The following is a 21,357-nucleotide window of genomic DNA, read 5'->3' as shown; positions in this document are numbered from 1 at the left end:
AGTACCTCAGATAATACACGTAAGCATGCCATGTGCCTTCTTTACCATCTTATCAACTTGTGTGGTCACTTTCCGGGAATTACGGACTTGGATCCCAAGGTCAACACCATTAAGGGTCTCGCTATTAACTGTGTTCAATCCCTTTACATTTGATAGCTCAAGGTGCAACACCTTGGCTAGAATTAAATCTGCCATCTTTCCACCTGTATCCGCAATTGATCTATAATCCCATGGTATTCTTTGGTGATCTTCAATATTGTCCACAAGGGCCAATTACCATTTTGTTCAGATGAAAGGGCTTGCATTTATATAGTGTCTTTACTGGCTTTGGGTTATCCCAATAGACCTTCAAACTAACAGAGGTACTTTTAGAAATCAGGTCCTGTTTATAATGCCAGAGACAGTTCCAAACTATTAATTAATTTTTGTGGCAGTTGGCGATACAGGTCCTCCCCTTTAATGTTGGTCAAACTGATTAGACAAGAACTTATCAGCTCCAGTTCTAGAGTGGAACTTAAAACATCTGGGTTAAGAAATTAGTGAAGACAAGTACTCCTAGTGCAGTCATTTTGAGACCTAACCTGTTTTAATTATTAAACAGCACTGAATCAACTTAAAATGAATCTAAGTTCAATTTTGTTGAGTATTATTAAGTGACTTCTCCAGTTGTTTTCAGACATGAAATGAGATAGTGGATATCAATTATGTTTGTGGTGTGGCTAGTTCGAGAATTCTTCAATTACATATTTTTTTTATTTCCACACCATAACACTGGAACAGAGATTAATGTTCTAACTATGTTCTTTCTTGTAATATTTGTGTAGATTTTATGTTCAATTTATGTTTTTCTTTTGAATATTACTTATCTGATACAATGTCCCAGATATGCTGCTGCAAGTACGGCTGCTATTGCATCTGTGCATAAATGTACTTGTGCATATGAGGATAAACTTGACATTGACCTTAACAAGAGAACGCAGTAGTCCATAACAGCAGCTCACAAACAAATTTTTAAGCACTCAAGGAATAAGTGATAAGCTCTGGTCTTGTTTAGTAACATTCAGATCCAAAACGTGAATCAAAAAGTTTTAAACAAAACTGACTGAATGGTGGGTGGTAGTTTCCAACAGAAGATGAGTGAAGTTCATGAATGGCACTTACCAGGTCCATCCAGGTATTGTGACAATGAGAATCTGAGTCTGAGTATAATGGGCTCTATCCTCACCACCTTCCAGGCTGTTGCAATCTCCTCCTATCAAGAAATTGCACCGATTACATAAGCAAGCCAGGGTTTGTCCTTGGACACAGTTCTAGTTAATAGTTTACATCTGATGCTATAACAGCCAAGAGTTACAATAGCACAAGAGATTCTGCAGATGCAGGAAACCCAGAGTAATACACATAAAACACTGGAGGTACTCAACAAACCAGGCAGCATCTATGGAAGGAAATAAAGAGTCGATGTTTCGGGCTGAGACCATTCAGCCTAACTCATGATTAATTCATGATAAAGGGTAGCAGGCCAAAATGTCGACTCCGTTCATAGATGCGCCTGACCTGCTGAGTTCCTCCAGCATTTTGTGTGTGTTACTTAATAGTTTTACCAAACTAGCTTACCTTTTATGTACTATGCAGTATATATCAAAGTTTTGTAGTCTTGGAAAAATGTTTTAATGAAAAATTGGGCAAAATACATTATGGGAATTTTGGTAGAATTTATTTCCAAATTCAGAAAGTTTCAAGCAATTCACTGTAATTAAAATTAGCAAATCATAAACACAAGAAAGTCTGCAGATGCTGGTAGTCCAAAGCAATACAGACAAAATGCTGCCCTCGGCCCGAAATGTTGACTATCTATTCATTTCCAAAGATGCTGCCTGACTGCTGATTTCCTCCAGAATTTTGTGTGAAACTAAAAGTAGCTTTCTATATTGAAGACATGTTTGTCAAAGAGTTAACGACAGGATGAAAAAAAAATTGTATATCAAGTATTCATAATCAAGGAGTGAAATACACAAAATATCTGTATATTTGTCAGTTTTCCTCTACTTCAAAGCCTAAAACTAAAGAACAAAATGTGGTCATTGAGTCTTAGAGTCATACATCTTTGAAAAAGGCCCTTCAGACAACTGGTCAAGATGGCGGTAACAAACAATTCCTTGGGTGACATCTTCCAGATAGTAAATCATTTTATTTCTTCTACGTCTTCTACTTATTCTTTTTTATCTTATTTTGTTCTTGAAACTGTTGGAGCCAGTGTCTTACAGTCTGTAGTTCCATCAAGTGAGCTAGCACTTTGTTGTCCGCGAGAAAACTCCAGGACTGAAATATGAGCATTATCTACCACAAGGAGAAGCTCAGAGACGAGACAAGGGGCCATGATTGAGTACATTTCTCCTCAATTAAAGCATTGAGGAAGATTGAAACATGGATGCAAATGCAGAGGAGAGTGAGTGGTTCTCAAAGACGCTGCTGGTTCAAGTCAGTGCCATTGGAAGAGCCACTGTTCCAAGTCGCTGTTGGTCTGAGTTGCTGCCCTCCGACAGCCACTAGTCCAAGTTGCTTCCCTTGGAGATGCCGATAGTTCGAGTTGCTGCCTTCAGAGGGTCCGCTGGTTCAAATCGCTGTCCTCGGAAGGGCCACTGCTCTGAGTCATTGCCTTCATTATGGCAGCTGCTTCGAGTCGTTGCCCTCGGAGGGGCCAATGATTCGAATTGCAGCCCTCAGAAAGACCATTTGGTCCTGATGTTCTTGGAGATGTTATCAAAATTCTGAGATTTACAGATTGGACTGTAGTTCACATTTTCCTCTTTCAGTTCTATCTTTTTTTGCATTCTCGCCCATTCTTTCTTGTTGCCAATTGGTGGGCTGAGCGTTTGGGATTTGATGATCTTGTTGCTGTCTCACCAGGTGGTCTGTTAGTTTTTGTATGAGGGAGGGGTTGGGGTGTTTGGGGTTTGTGAGTTTTTGTTCCTTTTTCTTTTTGTGCAGGGTAGAGGATTGATGTCTTTCTTTCAAATACTTCTGTGGTTTTCTGTACTCTATGGCTGTCTGGAAAAGACAAATCTCAGAGTTGCATTCTGCTTACATATTTTGATAATAAAATGAATCTGTGGAACTGTCCATTGCAACGAATACTCCCATCCAAGCTAGGCCCATTTGACCAAGTTTGGCCAAGTAATTTCTAAACCTTTCCTACTTATGTACGCATCCAAGTGTCTTTTAAATATTGTTAATCTACCTACCTCAGCCACCTGCTCTGAGAGCTCATTCCATACACTGACAGCCCTCTGGATGTTGAAGTTGCCCCTTTCAATTTAAACCTTTCTCCTCCAGTTCTTGATTCTCCAGCCCTGGGAAAAGGCCTGTATGCATTGTTCGTTCATTTGTTCATAGTATATTGGTGTCAGTGCAAAGGTAAGCATTTCTTGACCATTCCAATGAATACTAAAGCTGGAGACTGCAGATGTTGAAATAAAAACAGAAAATACTCAACACGTAAGGCAGCATATGTGGAGAGAGACGCAGGCTTAATGTTTTCAAATTAAATTAAAAATTGTTTTGTTTCTCCAGATGCTGTCTGATACATTGAATATCTGCAGAATATTCTGTTCTTCTTTTTGAACTGGGTGACTTGCCAAGCCATGTCAGAGGGCAGTCATAATGATGAGACTGGACATTTCAGACATACCCTTAATGGCCACATTATTAGGTACACATACTTATTAATGCAGTTATCTAATCAGCCAATTATGTGGCAGCAACTCAATACATAAAAGCTTGCAGCAATGGTCAAGGGGTTCAGTTGTTGTACAGACCAAGCATAAGAGTAGGGAAGAAATATGATCTAAGTGACTTTAATCATACCAAATGGTTTTGGCCCGAAATGTCAACTGTATTTTTTTCCATAGATGCTGCCTGTTGAGTTCCTCTAGCATTGTCCGTGTGTATGTGTGTGTGTGTGTGTGTGTGTGTGTGTGTGTTGCTCAGATTTCCAGCATTTGCAGATTTCCTCCTGGATGTTAATCATAGAATGATTGTTGTTGCAAGACAGGTTGGTTTGAGTTTCTCAGAAACTATGGATCTCCTGGGATTTTCATGACTAGCAGTCCCTAGAGCCCATAGAGAATGGTGCAAAAAACAAAAGGTAAAATCCAGTGGATGGCAATTCTGTGGGTGAAAATACCTTTTAATGAGAGAGGTCAGAAGAGAATTGCCAGATTGGTTCAAAGTGACAAGCAAGTGACAGTAACTCAGACAACCACACATTACAACAGTGGTGTACAGAAGAGCACCTCTGAATGCACGTCACATTAAAACTTAGAGTGGATGGACTATGAAGAAGACCATGAACATATAATTTAATGAACATCATTCCTTTGTAGATGAAATGAGACACATTTCCTCATCTGTATGGAAGAGACCAAGGAAGTGAAGAGTATTGCTATTAAATGTTAATCTAGCTCAGAATGAACTTCGTCATGGATAGTCCCAATCCTGGTTGCAAAAGGAGGAGGGGTGACATGGGGCCAGCAACCCCATCTCATAAAAACCCTGTGCTACAGAAATGTCACCTAAGGCTCCATAGACCTCATCCCTGGGAGAGGAAGGATCTTTGCCTAGAAGATGTATGAAGTCATGTGGTGAAAATCAAAGCCACAGGGCTGATCAGCCTTCTATTGGCCCAGGACGGAGGACTCTGGTCAGCTGCCCCAGTAGGGGTTATGGGCTTAAGAAGGAGAAACCCAAACTAGCAGTGAAGACACAAGAGACTGCAAATGATAGATTCAGGAATAACAATCTGCTGAAGTAACTCAGCATGTCAAGGAGCTTCTTCAGTGTGGGAAAAGAACTTGGAAGTCCTAGTGCGGGCTTCCCTAAAGGTTAACTTGCAGATTGATTCAATAGTAAAGAAGGTAAATGCAACGTTAGCATTCGATTCCAGAGGACTAGATAAAAGCAAAGTAATACTGAGCGTTTATAAGGCATTGGTCAGGACACATTTTGAGAACTGTGTGCAGTTTTGGGCTCCAGGTCTGTGAAATGGCGTGCTCGCATTAGAGAGGATGCAGAGGCTGTTTACAAGAATGATTCTGGGAATGAAAGAGTTAACATATGAAGAGTGTTTGATGGTTCTGAGCGTACACTCACTGGAGTTTAGAATGCAGAGAAGGTGAGGAAAATCTCATTGAAACCTGCTGAATATTGAAAGGCCCGGACAGCGTGGAAGTGGAGAGGATGCTACAAATAGAAATGGAATCAGAATCGGGTTTATTATCACTGACATAGGTCGTGAAATTTGTTGTTTTGTGGCAGCACTGATGGAGGAGGGGAAGAAGTTATTCCTAAAATGTTTAGAGGGTGGATTCAGGTTACTGTACCTCCTCCATGATGGTAGCAATGAGAAGGGGGTATGATCTGGATGGTGAAGGTCCTTAATGATAGATGCCACATTTTGAGGCATCACTTTTTGAAGATGTCCTTAATGGTGGGGAGGCTAGTGTCCATGATGGAGCTAGCTGAGTTTACAACCTTCTATAGCTTTTACCCAATCTTGTTCAGTAGTTCTCCATAACAGATGGTGATTCAACTAGTTAGCTCTCCACAGTACATGTGTAGCAATTTGCTAGAGTCTTTGGCAACATGCCAAATCTCCTCAAACTCCGAATGAAATATAGCCACTGGTTTACATTCTTTGTATTTGCATCAATGTTTGGCCCAGGATAGATCTTCAGAGATGTTGACATCCAAGAGAAGATAATGGGACAGTCCAGGACCAGAAGACATGGCCTCAGAATGGAAAGATGTCCCTTGAGAACAGAGGTAAGGAGGAATTTCTTTAACTAGAGGATGGAGAATCTGTGGAATTCATTGCCACAAATGGTATAGAGGTCAAGCAACTGGGTACATTAAAGTGGAAGTTGAGAGGCTCTTGATTGGCAAAGTCATCGAAGGCTACAGGGAGAAGGCAGGAGAATGGGGTTGAGAGGGAAAATATATGCCATGATTGAATGGCAGAGCAGACTCAATGGACCAAATGGACAAGTTCTACTGGTATGCTCTATGGTCTTACGGAATTGTCCACATTCTGTGTCAAAACCCTGCACCAAACTATCTCTGGCAGCTAGCCAAATGGTTCATCAGTCAACAAATCAACTGCAGTACATCTGTGTGCGAAGAAGAAATCACATTACAGAATTAACTGTGCCGGAATAAATTAACAGCAGTGTTCAGTCTGAATGGGAGAACAAAGTCGATCGTGTCAGGTAAGACTTATCTAGTAAGTAGCCCTGAAAATTAAACTCTCTGTAAGATGCCCAAGAGCACCACAGAGCCTGACTTTGGTCTTTTCTCCTTCCCCTATAGGCTTAAAGCAAATTATCACAGTTTGGAAAATAGTTGGAGAAATTCATGAAGGTTTTGTATCTGCTGTCGAATGTGAAGCAGCGTTTGTTACCATTTATTCTCTCACTTCCGCTTCCAGGCTTTGCCTTTCTCCAGCCTTCCGCCAGGAAGAGTAAGTTCCCGGTTAGTACGTTAACAACCAGCAGGTCCGTGAACAAACTGCACAAACCTAATCCAACAGTGGAACATGACGGAATAACCCTTGTACTAGCATGGACATATTGTACACTCAGTTGCCTGTTCATTAGGTACCTCCTGTACCTAATAAAGTGGCCATTGAGTGCAGGTTTTGTGTTCTTCTGCTGCGTGAAGGAACAATGGTGATTAAGTGTATGTTCATGGTCTTCTGCTGCTGTAGCCTACTCACTTCAAGGCTCGATGTGTTGTGTGTTCAGAGATGCTCTTCTGCACACCACTGTTGTAACGCACAATTTTTTTTTGAGTTACTGCCGTTTTGCTGTCAGCTTGAAGCATTCTGGCTATTCTGCTCTGACCTTTCTTGTTAACAAGGCTTTTTTGCCTACAGAACTGCCACTCATTGGATGTTTTTTGCACAACTTTCTTTAAGCTCTAGAGACTATTGTGCATGAAAATCCCAAAAGATCAACAGTTTCTGAGATACTCAAACCACCCCATCTGGCACTAGCAATAATTCTATGGACAAAGTCACTTAGTTCAAATTTCTTCCCCATTCTGATGTTTGCTGTGACTCAACTGAATGTCTTGACCAGATCTTCATGCTTTCATGCATTGTATTACTGTCACATGATAGACTGATTAGATATTTACATTGAGCAGGAAAACAGATGTACCTATTAAAATGGCCACTGAGTGTACTTTCTGATTGTCTTGATGTTTTTGCATTAAGCTCTTGCTTCTTTTTTCTTTCTCTTTACTACTTTGTATAATTTATGCTTTGTGTCTGTATCTACTATATATGCCTATGATGCTGTGGCAAGCAAGTTTTTTTATTGCATCTGTGCCTCACTGTAGTTGTGTACATGAAAATAAAGTCAAGTTGACTTAACCTCCACCCAAGAGAGTGCAGATTCTGCACAAGCTGACGAAATTGCAGGTCACTCACATAAAACTTAGATTACTCAGTGCAAAGGCAACAAATGAAACAAAAATCCTAGTCAACCCCAAACAAACTATGGATCATGCGAAGTTGGATCAATTACTTCTTTTTACACTTCCTCTGCTGACATGAACACATTGATCTTAATTCCTTTACCATGAACATTTTGGATTGGGGTGAACAATTGTTATTTTTCTTGTAGTTTAACTTTCCAATTCTTGCTTTTTTTTTATTATCACCTATATACATGTAATTATTCAGTGAATTTTCCAGTAATTTTAGTAAAGTTGCTTCACTATTTTTCTAGAAACTTCTTAGTTTTTAGTAGCAGATGCCACACCACATGAATCTAGTTAATTGTTATCAATGGAATATTGTTAATTCTAGCCTGAGTATCAGGAGACCAACGTCCCCTTTTCAGTCAGGTCGTTTCTTTGTTTTTCAATGTCTTTTCTTTTTCCTCTTTCTTCTTGTAACACTTAATAAAATGATTGTAAGCAACACGTTTTGTGCCTCATTCTTGACTTCTGAAGAACCTATGGATCGCAGAAGCACCAGGATCCCACAGGCACCAGATTTTGCGATGATTGCACTGTGGCTCGGTTACAACAGATGCTGCCTCTCTGTTCCAACAATCCAGGTTCAATCCTGACCCCTAATTCCATCTGTGCGGAGTTTGCACATTCTCCCTTTCAATGTGTGCGTTACTCCTGGGTGTTCCATTTTCCTCCTACATCCCACCAATATGCCGGTTGGTTGGTTGGTTAATTAAGAAAGTTGTAGGTGATTGGTAGAGCCTGGGGAGATGATATGAATGTTGGGACTATCATATGGGATTAGTGTAGAACTAGTGTAAATAGAGTCATAGAGCATGGAAATAGGTCCCTTCAGCCCAAATGGTTCAGGCTGACTCCTACAGATTCCCATTTAACCTAGCCCCAATTTTCCCATATTTGGCCTATATCCCTCTAAATCAGAGTTTCCCAACCTGGTGTCCATGGACCCCTTACTTAATGGTATTGGTCCATGGCATAAAAAAGGTTGGGAATCCCTGTCTTTCCTAACTATTTACCTGCCCAAGTGCCGTTTGAATAGTGTTAATGTACCTGCCTGAACCATTTCTGCTGGCATCTCCTTCCACGTGCTGACCACTCTCTAGGTGAAAAGGTTGCCCTTCAGGTTCCTACTAAATCTTTTCTGTTGCAGCCTAAATCTATGTCTTCTAGTTTTTGATTCCCAAACCATGGGAAACAGATGGTGCACATAAATAGGTGCTCAGGTTGAGAAAGTTGAGAACTTGAAGTTCTAGGAATGAACACCATCAATAGCCTGTCCTGGTCCAACCATGTTGACGCCATAGCCAAGCAAGCTCACCAAGCTCATCTACCTCTTCTGTAGATTAAAGAAATTTGCCATTGCCCCACCAAACCTTTCCACTTTTTATCAATGCAAAGTAAAAGGCGTACTATCTGAATGCATCACGGCTTAGTAATGGCAATTGCTCTGACCTATGACCACAATAAACCGTAGAGAGTTATAGGCACAGCTTAGTACATCATGGAAACCAACCTCTTCTCTATGGACTGTCTAGGCTTCTCGTTGCCTCAGTAAAGCAGGCAGCATAATGAATGACCTGACCTACCCGGACATTGTCTCTTCTCACCTCTTCGACTGGAAGAAGATACAAAAGCCTGAAGATTCAAGTACAATTCTATTTTACTCTATTATAAGAATACAAAGTACGATAAGATGGACTCTTGACCTCACAATCTACCTCATTGTGACACTGCGCCTTCTGTTTACCTTCACTGCACTTCATCCGTAACATAACACTTTATTCTTCATTCTGATATTGCTTAACCTTGTGCTACCTTGATGCACTGTGTAATGATTTCATCTGTATGAACAGCATGCAAGACAAGCTCTTCACTGAACTCGGTACATGTAACAATAGTAAACCAAATAGTAAGCCAATCCAAAGTTCAGCGTGGCCTTGCTAGGTCAGATAATCAGTTTTGTGCTGTATGACTCAATGATTCTCAGTGACATACGGTATTTCTGTAGTGGTTTTGTCATTTTAGTGATGATATTAGTCCTGTAGCATAAATGAGCAGGCTTGGCCAGAGAAGCGGCAGGTCTTACACTGACTGAGTCTCAGTCAGGAAGTCCAGTGACCCACCTAAGCTTCCAAAATGTTTCACTCAAACTGCCTTGATCTGATGTATTCATCTGTTTAGAGTGTTGTATATGCTCAGTCCAAACCCAAGAGTGGATCGGAGGATATTGAAGTCAGCTGCCTAAGTAAGTTCAGGGGACAGGACCACTTGAAATTTTCTTGAATGGTGGAGCAGATTAAAGAGCTTTATAGCTTCCATTTCTTAGCATGAATGATGTAATATGCTGAGAATATGTGTAAGTATGATGCAAAGTAATTGATATGTCTCACAATACAAGAAAACCTGTATAAAGTAGTGCATTCAATGTATCATTGAAGAAAAATTGGAGAAATTTAAAATAATCTCTCCTGCCCAGAAATTACTATTACTTGAGGCTTTGTTCTCACGGAACTTGATACTTAGATAATAGTAGTAATGAATAACAGACAAGCTTTTGCTGTGTTGGAACGAGATTTTCCCTTTACCCCCACAGTTTAAAAGCAACAAAGCATAGCAAATTCTTATAGATGTGCAGAAGCATGTAAGACTGGTTTCTATCTTTATCTCAGAGGCCAGATTAGGAAAATGATGAATGAGATTTGAGATTGTCTGAAAGGCAAACATCTTAGTCAATTTGTGGAATGTTGAATTATGTTGCAAATCTTTGTACACAAATCACTGAAAGTTATCACACAGCTACACCAAGCCATTAGGAAGGCGACAACATTTTGGCCTTTATTTCAGGAGGCTTTGAGTACAAGTGAAAAGTACATAGTACAATTATATTAAGCCTTGTTCAGACTACACATGGAAAATAAGGGGAGAAGTGTACAAAATTATGAGGGGTATAGAAAGGGTAAATACTTTTTGCTCTGCGGCTGGCTGAGACTAGAACTAGAGATTATGGGTTAAGGGTGAAAGGTGAAACATTTAAAGGAAACATGAAATGGAAACTCTCACTCAGAGGGTGGGTGAGAGTGTGGAACTAGCTGCTAGCAGAATTGGTGGATGTGGGTTTAATTTCAACCATTGAGAGAAGTTTGCATAAGTACACAGATGGGAGGGGTATGGTGAGCTATGGTGCAGCTGCATGCTGATGGCCTAGGTGGAATAATAGTTCAGCATAGACTAGATAGGATGAAGGGCTTGTTTCTATAACTAAACTGTGCACAGAGTCAAAGTGATGTGATGAAATACAGCTACCTTGCAATAGAGAAAGGCATTCAAACTGAATTTTAGATAGGGGAGGATTGGGGACTGCCCTGTAAAGAGAGATGTCTCATATTCATTTGAATTTGGAAGAATAAGAGGTAAACTCATTCATAGAAATCTACAGCACATTAAAGGCCTTCGACCCACAATGTTGTGCCGACTATGTAACCTACTCTAGAAACTGTCTCAAATTACCCTACCACATAGCCCTCTATTTTTCTAAGCTCCATGTACCTATCCAAGAGTCTCTTAAAAGACCCTACTGTATGTGCCTCTACCACTTCGCTGGCAGTGCATTCCATGAACCCACCACTCCCTGTGTAAAAAACTTATCTCTGACATCCCCCTTGTACCTACTTCCTCCTACATCCCCCTTGCACCAATTTTATATTGAAACAAATAAAATATACATGAGGCTTGCTGTGGTAAATCAGCAGTGATGTATTTCAAGCTGTGTGTTTGAAATCAAGGGTCACAGCCTTAAAATAGGCAATCAACTATTCAGTGCAGACATAAGAAGAAATTTCTCCAACTGAAGGGCAATAAATCTTAAGAGACACAAAAGACAACAGAAGCTGGGATCTGGAGCAATAAACAACCTGCTGGAGGAACTCAATAGGTCGAGCAGAATCTGTGGGAGAAATGGAATTGTTGACATTTCGGGTTGAAAGCCTGCTGCAACGATTTGAACCAAAACATTGACAATTCCTTTCCTTCCACAGATGTTCATCAATGCATGGCGTTCTTCCAGCAGATTATTCAGTTTCTACCCAAGAGGGTTGTGGGAGCTCAGTCAGTGAGTATATTCAAGACAGATCATTTGAAAACCAAAGTAGATAATATGGAGCTCAGGTAGATATGCTGGTGAAGGAGACATGTGGAATGCCTGCTTTCATCAGCTGTGGTACAAAGTATCAGGGCAGAGCTGACACGTTGCAGATCTATGGAATATTAGTTTTGGATTGGGATGAAAATGTTATTTTTCTTGAAGTTTAACTTTCCTATGACTGCTTGTATTTTTGTATACTCACCTACATACATGTAATTGCTCAGTGAATTTTCCAGTCATTATGGTACAATTGCCTCTGTATTTCTTAGTTTCAAAAATAGGTGGTACCACTACTTGAAACTGGCTATTTTATTGGCTAATTGTTATCAATGGAATTTCTGTAATCTCTAATCTGGTATGGGAAGACCATGACTACTTTTGATTCTGGTCTTTTCTTTGTCCCCTCGACATTTCTTCTTCTTTGCTCTTGTAACATTTAGTAGCTGTATACAACACGTTTTATGCCTCACTCTTGACTTCCGAAGGATCGTTGGATTGCAAAAGCACCGGCACCCAACACTGGTTAAGCCACACCTGGAATATTGTGTGCAGCTCTGCTGGTCAAAACATAGAAAGGATAAGATTGTGTTGGGGAGAGTGCAAAGGATTTGCACAATGATATTGTCTGGATTGGAGCATTTCAATTAATAGGATAGATTGGAATTCTGGGTTTATTTTCCCTGGCTGAAGAATGACTTCAACATTTTAAAGAGGTGGGGTTAGATAGATTAGATAGTAAAAATCTTTTTCCCACCATGAGGGTATCTAAAGCATGTAGGCATCAATATAAGATGAGAGGTGGAAGATTTAGAGGGTGTCTGAGGGGGAGTTTCCACACAGGGAGTGGATAGAATCTGAAAAGTCCTGCCTCAGGGGGGGATAGAGTAAGGTACTATCACAACAGTTAAGAACCACCGAGGCAAGCACTTAATCTGTCAAAGCATAGAAGTCAACAGACCTGACGTGGGTAAAGAGGATTAGTATAGATAGATACAACAGTCGGCATGACCCGTTTCTGTGCTGCATGTAGCTACGACTCTATACAAGGTCTGTGCAGAGAAGTGGACTGAGACAGAGAAACAAATCCAACTAAACTGCAATGTGTGTACAAGGGACCAAATCTGCTTCTATTTTCAGGTTCTTTTGATGTTCATGTGACAGAAACAAGAACATTTACTTTATTAACCCACATCCCTAATCATAGACAATAGAATGGTACAGCACAGGAGCAGGCCTTTCAGCCCATTTTGTCTAGGTCTATCATGATTCTATCCACCTGCACGTGGTCTGTATTCCCCTATTCCCAGCCTCTTTGTGCATCTGTCCAAATGCCTCTTAAACATTGCTACTGCATCTGCTTCCACCAACTCCCCTGGCAGCATATTCTTGACAGAACTATCTCAGAATCAGAGGGTGGGCTGTGTTATCACAGGAGGCTAAGTGTTAACAATGCGTGAAGGGAAAATTGCTACACGAAGCAAGGTTTGTACTTGCAGAAGTGCAAGACCTTGCAAATTAGACACATTTTCACCAAACCTCCATAAAAGAAATTTATATTTAAGCATGAAGCAACAAAAAATATGCTGGAGAAACTCAGCAGATCAGACAGCATCTGTTTAGGGAAATGGACAGTTGATATTTTGGGTTGAGATCCTTCCTCTAGACCAGCATTCCAGCAACTGCAGTCTCTTGTGTCTCCATTCTGATTGTCTACTGTGAAGTCTGTTCGAGGTACATCCACTTTCAAGAGATTTTCCTCAGTCCAAATGAAAGGTCTCGACCCAAAACATTTCCCTCCACAGATGCTGCCTGGCCCGTTGAGTACCTCGAGCACCTGGTGTGCTGCTCCAGATTCCTGCGCCTGCAGCCTCTTGTGTCTCTTTCTTACATTTCAGCTGTATTGTTATACGCATTTCAAATAGTTAAAATATTATAAGGAGGGATTATCTTTATTTGACTAGTGTACATCAGAACATCGAAACATGGAGTGAAATGCGTCATTTTTCGTCATTGCTTCTAATGTGCTGGAGGCAGCTTGCGAGTGTCGCCATGCTTCTGGTGCCAACATAGCATGCCCACATCTCATTAAATCTAACCATACATCTTTGGATTGTGGGAGAAAACCAGAGCACCCAGAGGAAACCCACGCAGTCACAGAGAGAATGTACAAATAGTGTATAGACAGTGGCAGGAATCAAAACCTGATCAGTGATTGCTAGCACTATTACCACTACACTATAGTACAGAATCTATAGTGTGGAATTTGTACAGAGCCAGAGTTGTCGGGCTGGAAGATTTTGCACATAGACCAATATAGTGTCACCATTTCTTTCCCAGCAGAACAACCAAGAATGATTACAAGTTAATCTTAAGGAAGAAAACAATGCAAAACTTAGGTCAAGTAACACTAGGGTCGTTACTTACATCAAGAAAACTCATATTAATATGGAGATCCACATCCACATCATCAATTGTTCCATATTCTCTATGGAAAGACATATTTAGAATAGATAAGTCACAGTCTATGGGATTTCTCAATTATAGTTATATGTTAACTTAGACAAATAGCTCTGAGTGTACTTCATCACTCAATTAGATTGTGGTTGATACACGTATTAACATCATCTAACATTCTTTGTTTCAAGTTCTTTTATATCGAAAACTGAGGTAAAAATCTATCAATGCCATACAGAGAAGATAGAACAGCTCTCATGGCAACTATCAAGACGAGCACTTCAATCCCCAATGTATGAAAAGTAATAGACGAATTGGTGAAAAATGGGAATAACATTAGCACTCGATGGGCACAATGAGAACCGAAGAAATACAAACAGAAGTAGGGCCTTTTGATCCCTGGTAACTGCACCACCATTCAACAAAATCAGCTGAGCTTTTACCTCAGCACCACTTTCCTGTATTGACCCCATACCCACGAATTTCCCTAATACCGGCACTTTTTGGGGAAACAAATAGGTTCCACTTTTACAGATGCCCTTAAGATAACTTTGTCCACGAGTCAAGAAATACAAATTAATTACTTTTTATGATAACCATAGTTCCACATTGAAGTGAATAACATCTGAAGTACATAAGATTGATAGGAAAGAATTACAAAAAGTGGAGAGAGGACACTAGTTCCACCATTCATAGGAAGGGACGTACAGTATGTACATACATCAGACTTCTGAATTTAATAGTTTTATAGGAGCTTTTTTGTATGTGGGAAGTGGGGGGGGAGGGTGGTTCCATAAATCAGTTGTTCATAACCTGGAGACATCTTGTGTCCAAAAAAATTGATGCATCTTTGCACTGAGCCTATGAGGAATAAAGATTACCTTACATTTGCCCAATTAACCACAGCTCAAAATATCTAGAAAAGCATTCACCAGGCCAATAAGACAATGAGAAGATGAAAAATATTGGGATGGAAGAGGGAGAGGTGATGAAATTTAGGGAGCATTGATTAGATGATCCTTATACTGAGCATAAGGATTAAAGTACATTGTTTCCGTTGGCAGATCAATGGCACTAACTTATTGCTTTATTTCTAACAGACCCGCACAAGTCAAACTCATGGTACAACATCTTTTAGAGGTACATGGTGCATTTTAAGAATACGCCTGTGTATTGCAAATGAGTAGTTGTAATCTAAAAAGAGAGTGCGAGTTGAACAGAGCAAAATGAACCAAGGTTTGAAAACAAAAGCTATAAACAACTTTGATTTAACTGGCCTAATGCAGATGAAAGTGTAGATTTGGGGCCTTTTTCAGAGGGTATAAGTTTGAGTCCAAGTTTGGCCAGATTCCTCACCTGCTGGTCTGTACGATTAGAGCACTCCATCTTTGGACAGAGGGAAAGGTAGTACTAACAGGAGCAGTTCCACACTGCAGTGGTAATTAGAAACAGCAACGAAGGCAGCACTGGGAAATTCAACATCCCAGACTATTTCATGCTTTGAGCAAATGGAATAAAACTTAGAAGCAAAGAGTGAGGAAAAATTGAGCTAAAAATGAATTAAGTCTTTTTTTTTGGAAGAATCCTATTCCCTAAAGAAACTCGTAAAATGACAAGCAAAATGTTAGACAGAAAATAACAGTAATAAAAATTGCCATCAGTTCTGCAACACTTGAAAAATTAGAACGCTGAAGACTTACCTGACAGAGACGGAATTTTCTCCATAAATTTCCTTGACTGCTTCGATGTCTGCATCGAGCTGTGGGTGCCGGTATAGATCAGCTGCACAGCTACCCTGTAAAAACAGACACACACTGTAATATATTGTTGGGCTTGCCTGCGAAAGAGCTGTCACTATAGGCACTGCTGCTGTTTTGGCTTTCTTAGAATCCAGGCCAGCTCATTCTCTCTTTCATTCTGTCTCTTGCTCTCTCCTTTGCCAACCCTGTTTCTTTCCCTCTCACTCTCTTCTTCTTCCTCTGTTTGTCTGTTTGTCTCTCTTGTTACTCAGTCTCTCCACATTTGTCTGTTGCTCTTCATTTTCTCTCTGCTTCTCTTTGCTCTGTTTCTCTATGCACCCTATTTTCCCTCCCTCCCTCTTCCTCTTGCTTTCTGTCACATACACACTCTTCTCTGTCTCTCTCTCTCTCTCCCCCCCCACCTCGCTGTCCTTCAGTGAGATGTAATACTTTGCATTCAGCTTTAAATTGGAAGGTCCTCACCGGAATTTGTACAGAGCCGGAGTTGTTCTGCTGGAAGATTTTGCGTGTAGACCAACATAGTGTCACCATTTCTCTCCCAACAGAACAAAAAGAATGACTAAGTTGCGTCAAAGATGTGTCTGCTGCTGTGCGAACTTCTCCTTCAGGAAAAAGTTAGTTTAACTTGAGAAACTTGTCTATTTCATGATTTTACCTTTATATTTTACTGAGTACTTCCAGTGCAGAAGCAAGCCATTTGGCCCATCTAGCCAGTGCTAATACTTATGCAGGACTCCTTCACTGATTCATCATATCCATCAGCAAAATTTGTTCTATTCTTCATTTAAGTTTCACAATCCTCAAGGAAATTACAAATCAGCTACACTACTGTGTACAAGTCTTAAGCACATACATATAGCTAGGGTGCCTAAGATTTTTGCACAGCAGTGCAGTAATTTTATGTATTGCTTTGTACTGCGGCTGCTTCAAAAAAAGCAAACTCCATGACATATGTGAGTGATGTTAAAACCTGATTCTGATACGGGTCTCTATTGTGGACTGAGAGTGGGAAAGGGACTGGAAGAGGGGAATCATGGTTGGGAAAAGGGGAAGATAGAGGGGAGAGAGTGGCAATCACCAGAGAGACATTCTGTAATAACCAATAATTTACTAAAAATCAAGATTTACTAGAATGTTACCGGGGTTTCATCTCCTAAGCTACAGAGAAAGGTTGAACAAGTTGGGTCTTTATTCTTTGGAGCGGAGAATGTTGAGGGGGACTTGATAGAGGTATTTAAGATTATGAGAGGGATAGATAGCGTTGACGTGGATAGGCTTTTTCCATTGAGAGTGGGGGAGATTCAAACAAGAGGACATGAGTTGAGAGTTAAAGGGCAAAAGTTTAGGGGTAACATGAGGGGGAACTTCTTTACTCAGAGAGTGGTAGCTGTGTGGAACGAGCTTCCAGCAGAAGTGGTTGAGGCAGGTTCAATGTTGTTATTTAAAGTTAAACTGGACAGCGATATGGACAGGAAAGGAATGAAGGATTATGGGCTGAGTGCAGGTCAGTAGGACTAGGTGAGAGTAAGAGTTCGGCACGGACTAGAAGGGCCGAGATGGCCTGTTTCCGTGCTGTCATTGTTATATGGTAAGAAACCAATTGCCTGGAATCAACTGACCTTGCCTGGTGTCTCATGGCTGGGTGTGTCTATACCCGCACCACCCCCCTCCCCTCAGCTGCCATTCCTTCAGTGACAGCTGTCCTACACCCTTTGCCATTCCCAGCATCCTTTGCTCCCAGCAGATTTGCAAACTCACTCTCCACTCCACGTTGACAAATACAGTACCGCATAAAAGTCTTATGCACCCCAGCTATATATATGTGCCTAAGACTTTTGCACGGTAGTGTGTTTGCCTCAACCAGTTCCTGTAGTTGTGCTCCATATCTGGACCACTCTCACAGTAAAAAAAAAGGTTTGCTCTGAATTCCACCCCCTTCCCCCATATCCCAATTTATTAGAGATTCTCCAATAACCTAGTATTTTGGACTCCTGTAAAAGAGAAAACTGCATTCCAGTTAATAGTATGTATTGCCAAAGCACAATTCATATTGTTAACACTTTCCACCGTATTCTCAAAATTAAGTCAATAAATGTAATTAAGTAGAACACACTGACTTCACTATGTTGAAAGATAGCTACTTTGGTTGTTGGAGGGGTGAACATCTTCACTTTGTTTTATCATACACTTCAGGATCCTTTCCTTAATCAGGGAGATCCTGCTTTCTATGCAATTGGATGTAACACAGCTTAAAAATCTGCCAAGTGTCACACAGAAATACTGCTTTGCAATCATAAATACCACTCCGTAGAAAATAATTCCTGATCTGTAGCATTAAACTTGGTGCATATTTGTACCTGGATTTTGTGGTTAGTCCCTGAACCAGATTATATCTAGCATATAGGAAGAAATCTATGCAGTTATTGAGAAAACGTGCAAACTCCACCCAGACAGCACCAGTATTAAGACCCAGAATACAGAATACAACAGCAGGGTGTTACGTACCCATGTTACAATTTATAATTATGTAATAATGTTACAATTCATATCTGAATACACACAGTACGTGGAATACGGTAGGTGATCTTGTTGCACAGTAAGAGATTGGCAGGTACAACGTTGTGGGCATCACTGAGATGTGGCTAAAAGAAGATCATAGTTGGGAGTCAACATCCAAGGATATACCTTGTATTGAAACGGCAGACAGGTAGGCAGAGGGGGTGGGGTGCCTCTGTAGGTAAAAAATGAAATCAAATACTCAGAAAGAGGTGACACAGGATCAGAAGATGTAGATACTTTAGGTAGAGTTAAGAAATTGCAAGGGTAAAAAGACCTTGATGGGGACTTATATACAGACTCTAGAACAGTAGACAGGATGTGGGATATAAATAAAAAAGGCATATAATAAGGGAAATGTTATGATAGTCATGGGAGATTTCTATATACAGGTACATTGGGAAAATCAGGTTGCTGCTGGATCCCAAGAGAGGAAATTTGTGGAATGCCTATGAGATGACTTTTTAGAGAAGGCTGTGGGATTTGGCAGGGATGATGATAGAAAAGCAATGGCTGGAGTTTCTGAAGGCAATTCTAGAGGTGCAGCATAAGATGCACCCCAAAGATGAATAAGTATTTTAAAGGGAGGATAAGGCAACCGTGGCTGCCAAGGGAAGTCAATGACTGCATAAAAGGAAAAGAGAGGGTATATAATATAGCAACATTAGTTGGAAGTTAGAGGATTGGGAAACTTTTCAAAACCAACGGAAGGCAACTTAAAAAATATATAAGGAGAGAAAAGATAAACTATGAAGGTAAACCAGCCAAAAATATCAAAGAGGATGCAAAAAGATTTTTCAGATATATAAAGAGGAAAAGAGAGGTGAGAGTGGATATCGGACCACTGGAGAATGAGGCTGGAGAGGTAGTAATGGTGGACAAAGAAATAGCGGATGAACTCAATAAGTATTTTGCGTCAGCCTTCCCTGTGCAAGACACAAGCAGTAAGCCAGAAATTGTCAGGGGGCAAGAATGAGCAGTTGCTATTACTGATGAGAAGGTGTTTGGTGTGAAGGTAGAAAAGTCAACTGGACCAGATGGACTATACCCCAAGGTTTTGAAGGAGGTAGCTGAAAGAGATATGGAGGCATTAGTAATGATCTTCAAAGAATCACTAGATTCCATGATGGTTCCAAAGGACTAGAAAATTGCAAATGTCTCTCCACTCTTAAGTGAGGGACGCAGAAGAAAGGAAATTATAGGTCAGTTAGCCTGGCTTCAGTGGTTGGAAAACTCTTCAAGGGTGAGGTTTCAAGGTACTTGGAGTACATGATAAAGTAGGCCAAAGTCAGCATGGTTTATTTAAGGGGAAATCTTGACTGACAAATCTGTTGGAATTCTTTGAGGAAATAACAGGCAGAATAGACAAGGGAGAGTCAGTGGATGTTGCTTGCTTTGATTTTCAGTAGGCCTTTGACAAGGTGCTGCCCATGAGGCTGCTAAACAAGAGCCTAGCATGAATGGAAGATTGGCGCACAGACAAGAAGCAAAGAGTAGGAATAAAGGAGACTTCTCTTGTTTGCTGCTGGTGATGAGTGATTTTCCACAAGGGTCAGTATTGGAACCACTGCTTTTCACATTATATGTCAATGATTTGGTTGTCAGAATTGGTGGCTCTGCGGCCAAAGTTGTAAATGATACAAAAAAAAACAGGTGGGGAAGGTAGTGTTGAGGAAGCAGGGGGCCTGCAGAAGGACTTGGACAGATTGGTAGAATTAGTGAAGAACTGACAGATGAAATATAGTTAGGGAAGTGTACAGTCATGCAATTTGGTAGATGGAATAAAGGTGTGGACTATTTTCTAAATAGGGAGAAAATTTAACTTTAGAGGTGCAAAGAGACTTGGTAATCCTTGTGCAGGACTCCCTAAAGGTTAGCCTGTTGGTTAAGTTGGTGGCAAGGAAAGAAATTGCAATGTTAGCATTCGTTTCGAGAGGACTAGAATATAACAGCAAGGATGTTATCTTGAGGTATAATAAGGAATTGGTCAGATCACACCTGGAGTATTGTGAGCGGTTTTGGGTCTCTTATCTAAGAAAAGATGTCCTAGTATTGGAGAGGGTCAAGAGGAAGTTTGTGAGAATGATTCCAGGGATGAAAAGGTTAACACATGAGTAGCATTTGATGGCTTTGGGCCTGCACTCAATGGAGTTTAGAAGAATGAGAGGGATCTCATTGAAAGCTATCAAATGTTGATAGGCCTAGATAGAGCAGATGTAGAGAAGATGTGTCCTATAGTGGGAGAGTCTAGGGTGAGAGGGCAAAACCACAGAATAGAGATGAAAAGGGTTTTCTTTAGCCAGAGGGTGATGAATCCATGGAATTCTGTGGAAGCCAAGTCATTGAGTATATTTAAAGCAAAGGTTAATAGATTCTTGGTTAGTCAGGCTATCAAAGGTTGTGGGGAGAAGGCAGAAGAATGGGGTTAAGAGGGATAATAAATCAGCCATGATGGAATGTCAGAGCAGACTTGATGGGCCAAGTGGCCTAATTCTTCTCCTAGGTCTTATAGCCTTATGGTCTAAGACAATGGTCAGGTCTCAGCTGGGGTACAGTGTGCTGTTTTGGTCACAACACTATAGGAAAAATATGGTGGTGCTGGAGGGGCTGCAGAGGAAATTCACATGATGTTGTTTGGGATGGAATGTTACAGTTATGAAAAGTGTCTGGAAAGGCTTTGTCTGTTTTTCCTGTAGTGGTGAAAAAAGGATGTGATTGAGTTAAATAAAATATGAGGGATATAGATAGGATAAACTGCAAGGAACTTGTCACTTATCAGAATAAAACTAAAGGATATATATTTGGGGTAAGGAGTAAGAGATTTAGAAGGGATCACAGGGATGATTTCTCACCCAGAGGGTGGTTAGCATCTGGAGCACATTGTTGCCAAGCGTGATGGAAAATGAG

At 40.6% G+C, this 21,357-nt stretch overlaps 1 protein-coding gene across 1 annotated transcript in view; it reads right to left on the bottom strand.

Annotated features, from left to right (window-relative positions):
- Positions 1 to 21,357, bottom strand: part of LOC140212248 (protein mono-ADP-ribosyltransferase PARP6) — a 111,618-nt gene that overhangs the window by 68,346 nt on the left and 21,915 nt on the right. The window contains exons 4-6 of the mRNA XM_072282969.1: positions 15,835 to 15,929; positions 14,105 to 14,165; positions 1,162 to 1,252 (exon numbers count right to left, since the gene is read on the bottom strand). Coding sequence (XP_072139070.1) covers positions 1,162 to 1,252; positions 14,105 to 14,165; positions 15,835 to 15,929 — 247 coding nt within the window. The remainder of the gene's footprint in view (positions 1 to 1,161; positions 1,253 to 14,104; positions 14,166 to 15,834; positions 15,930 to 21,357) is intronic.

This window comes from Mobula birostris, chromosome 18, assembly GCF_030028105.1.
Source record: "Mobula birostris isolate sMobBir1 chromosome 18, sMobBir1.hap1, whole genome shotgun sequence".
NCBI classification, from domain to species: Eukaryota; Metazoa; Chordata; class Chondrichthyes; order Myliobatiformes; family Myliobatidae; genus Mobula; species Mobula birostris.
The sequence above is the reverse complement of the archived record's forward strand: the minus strand, read 5'-3'. Positions and strand labels throughout refer to the sequence as shown.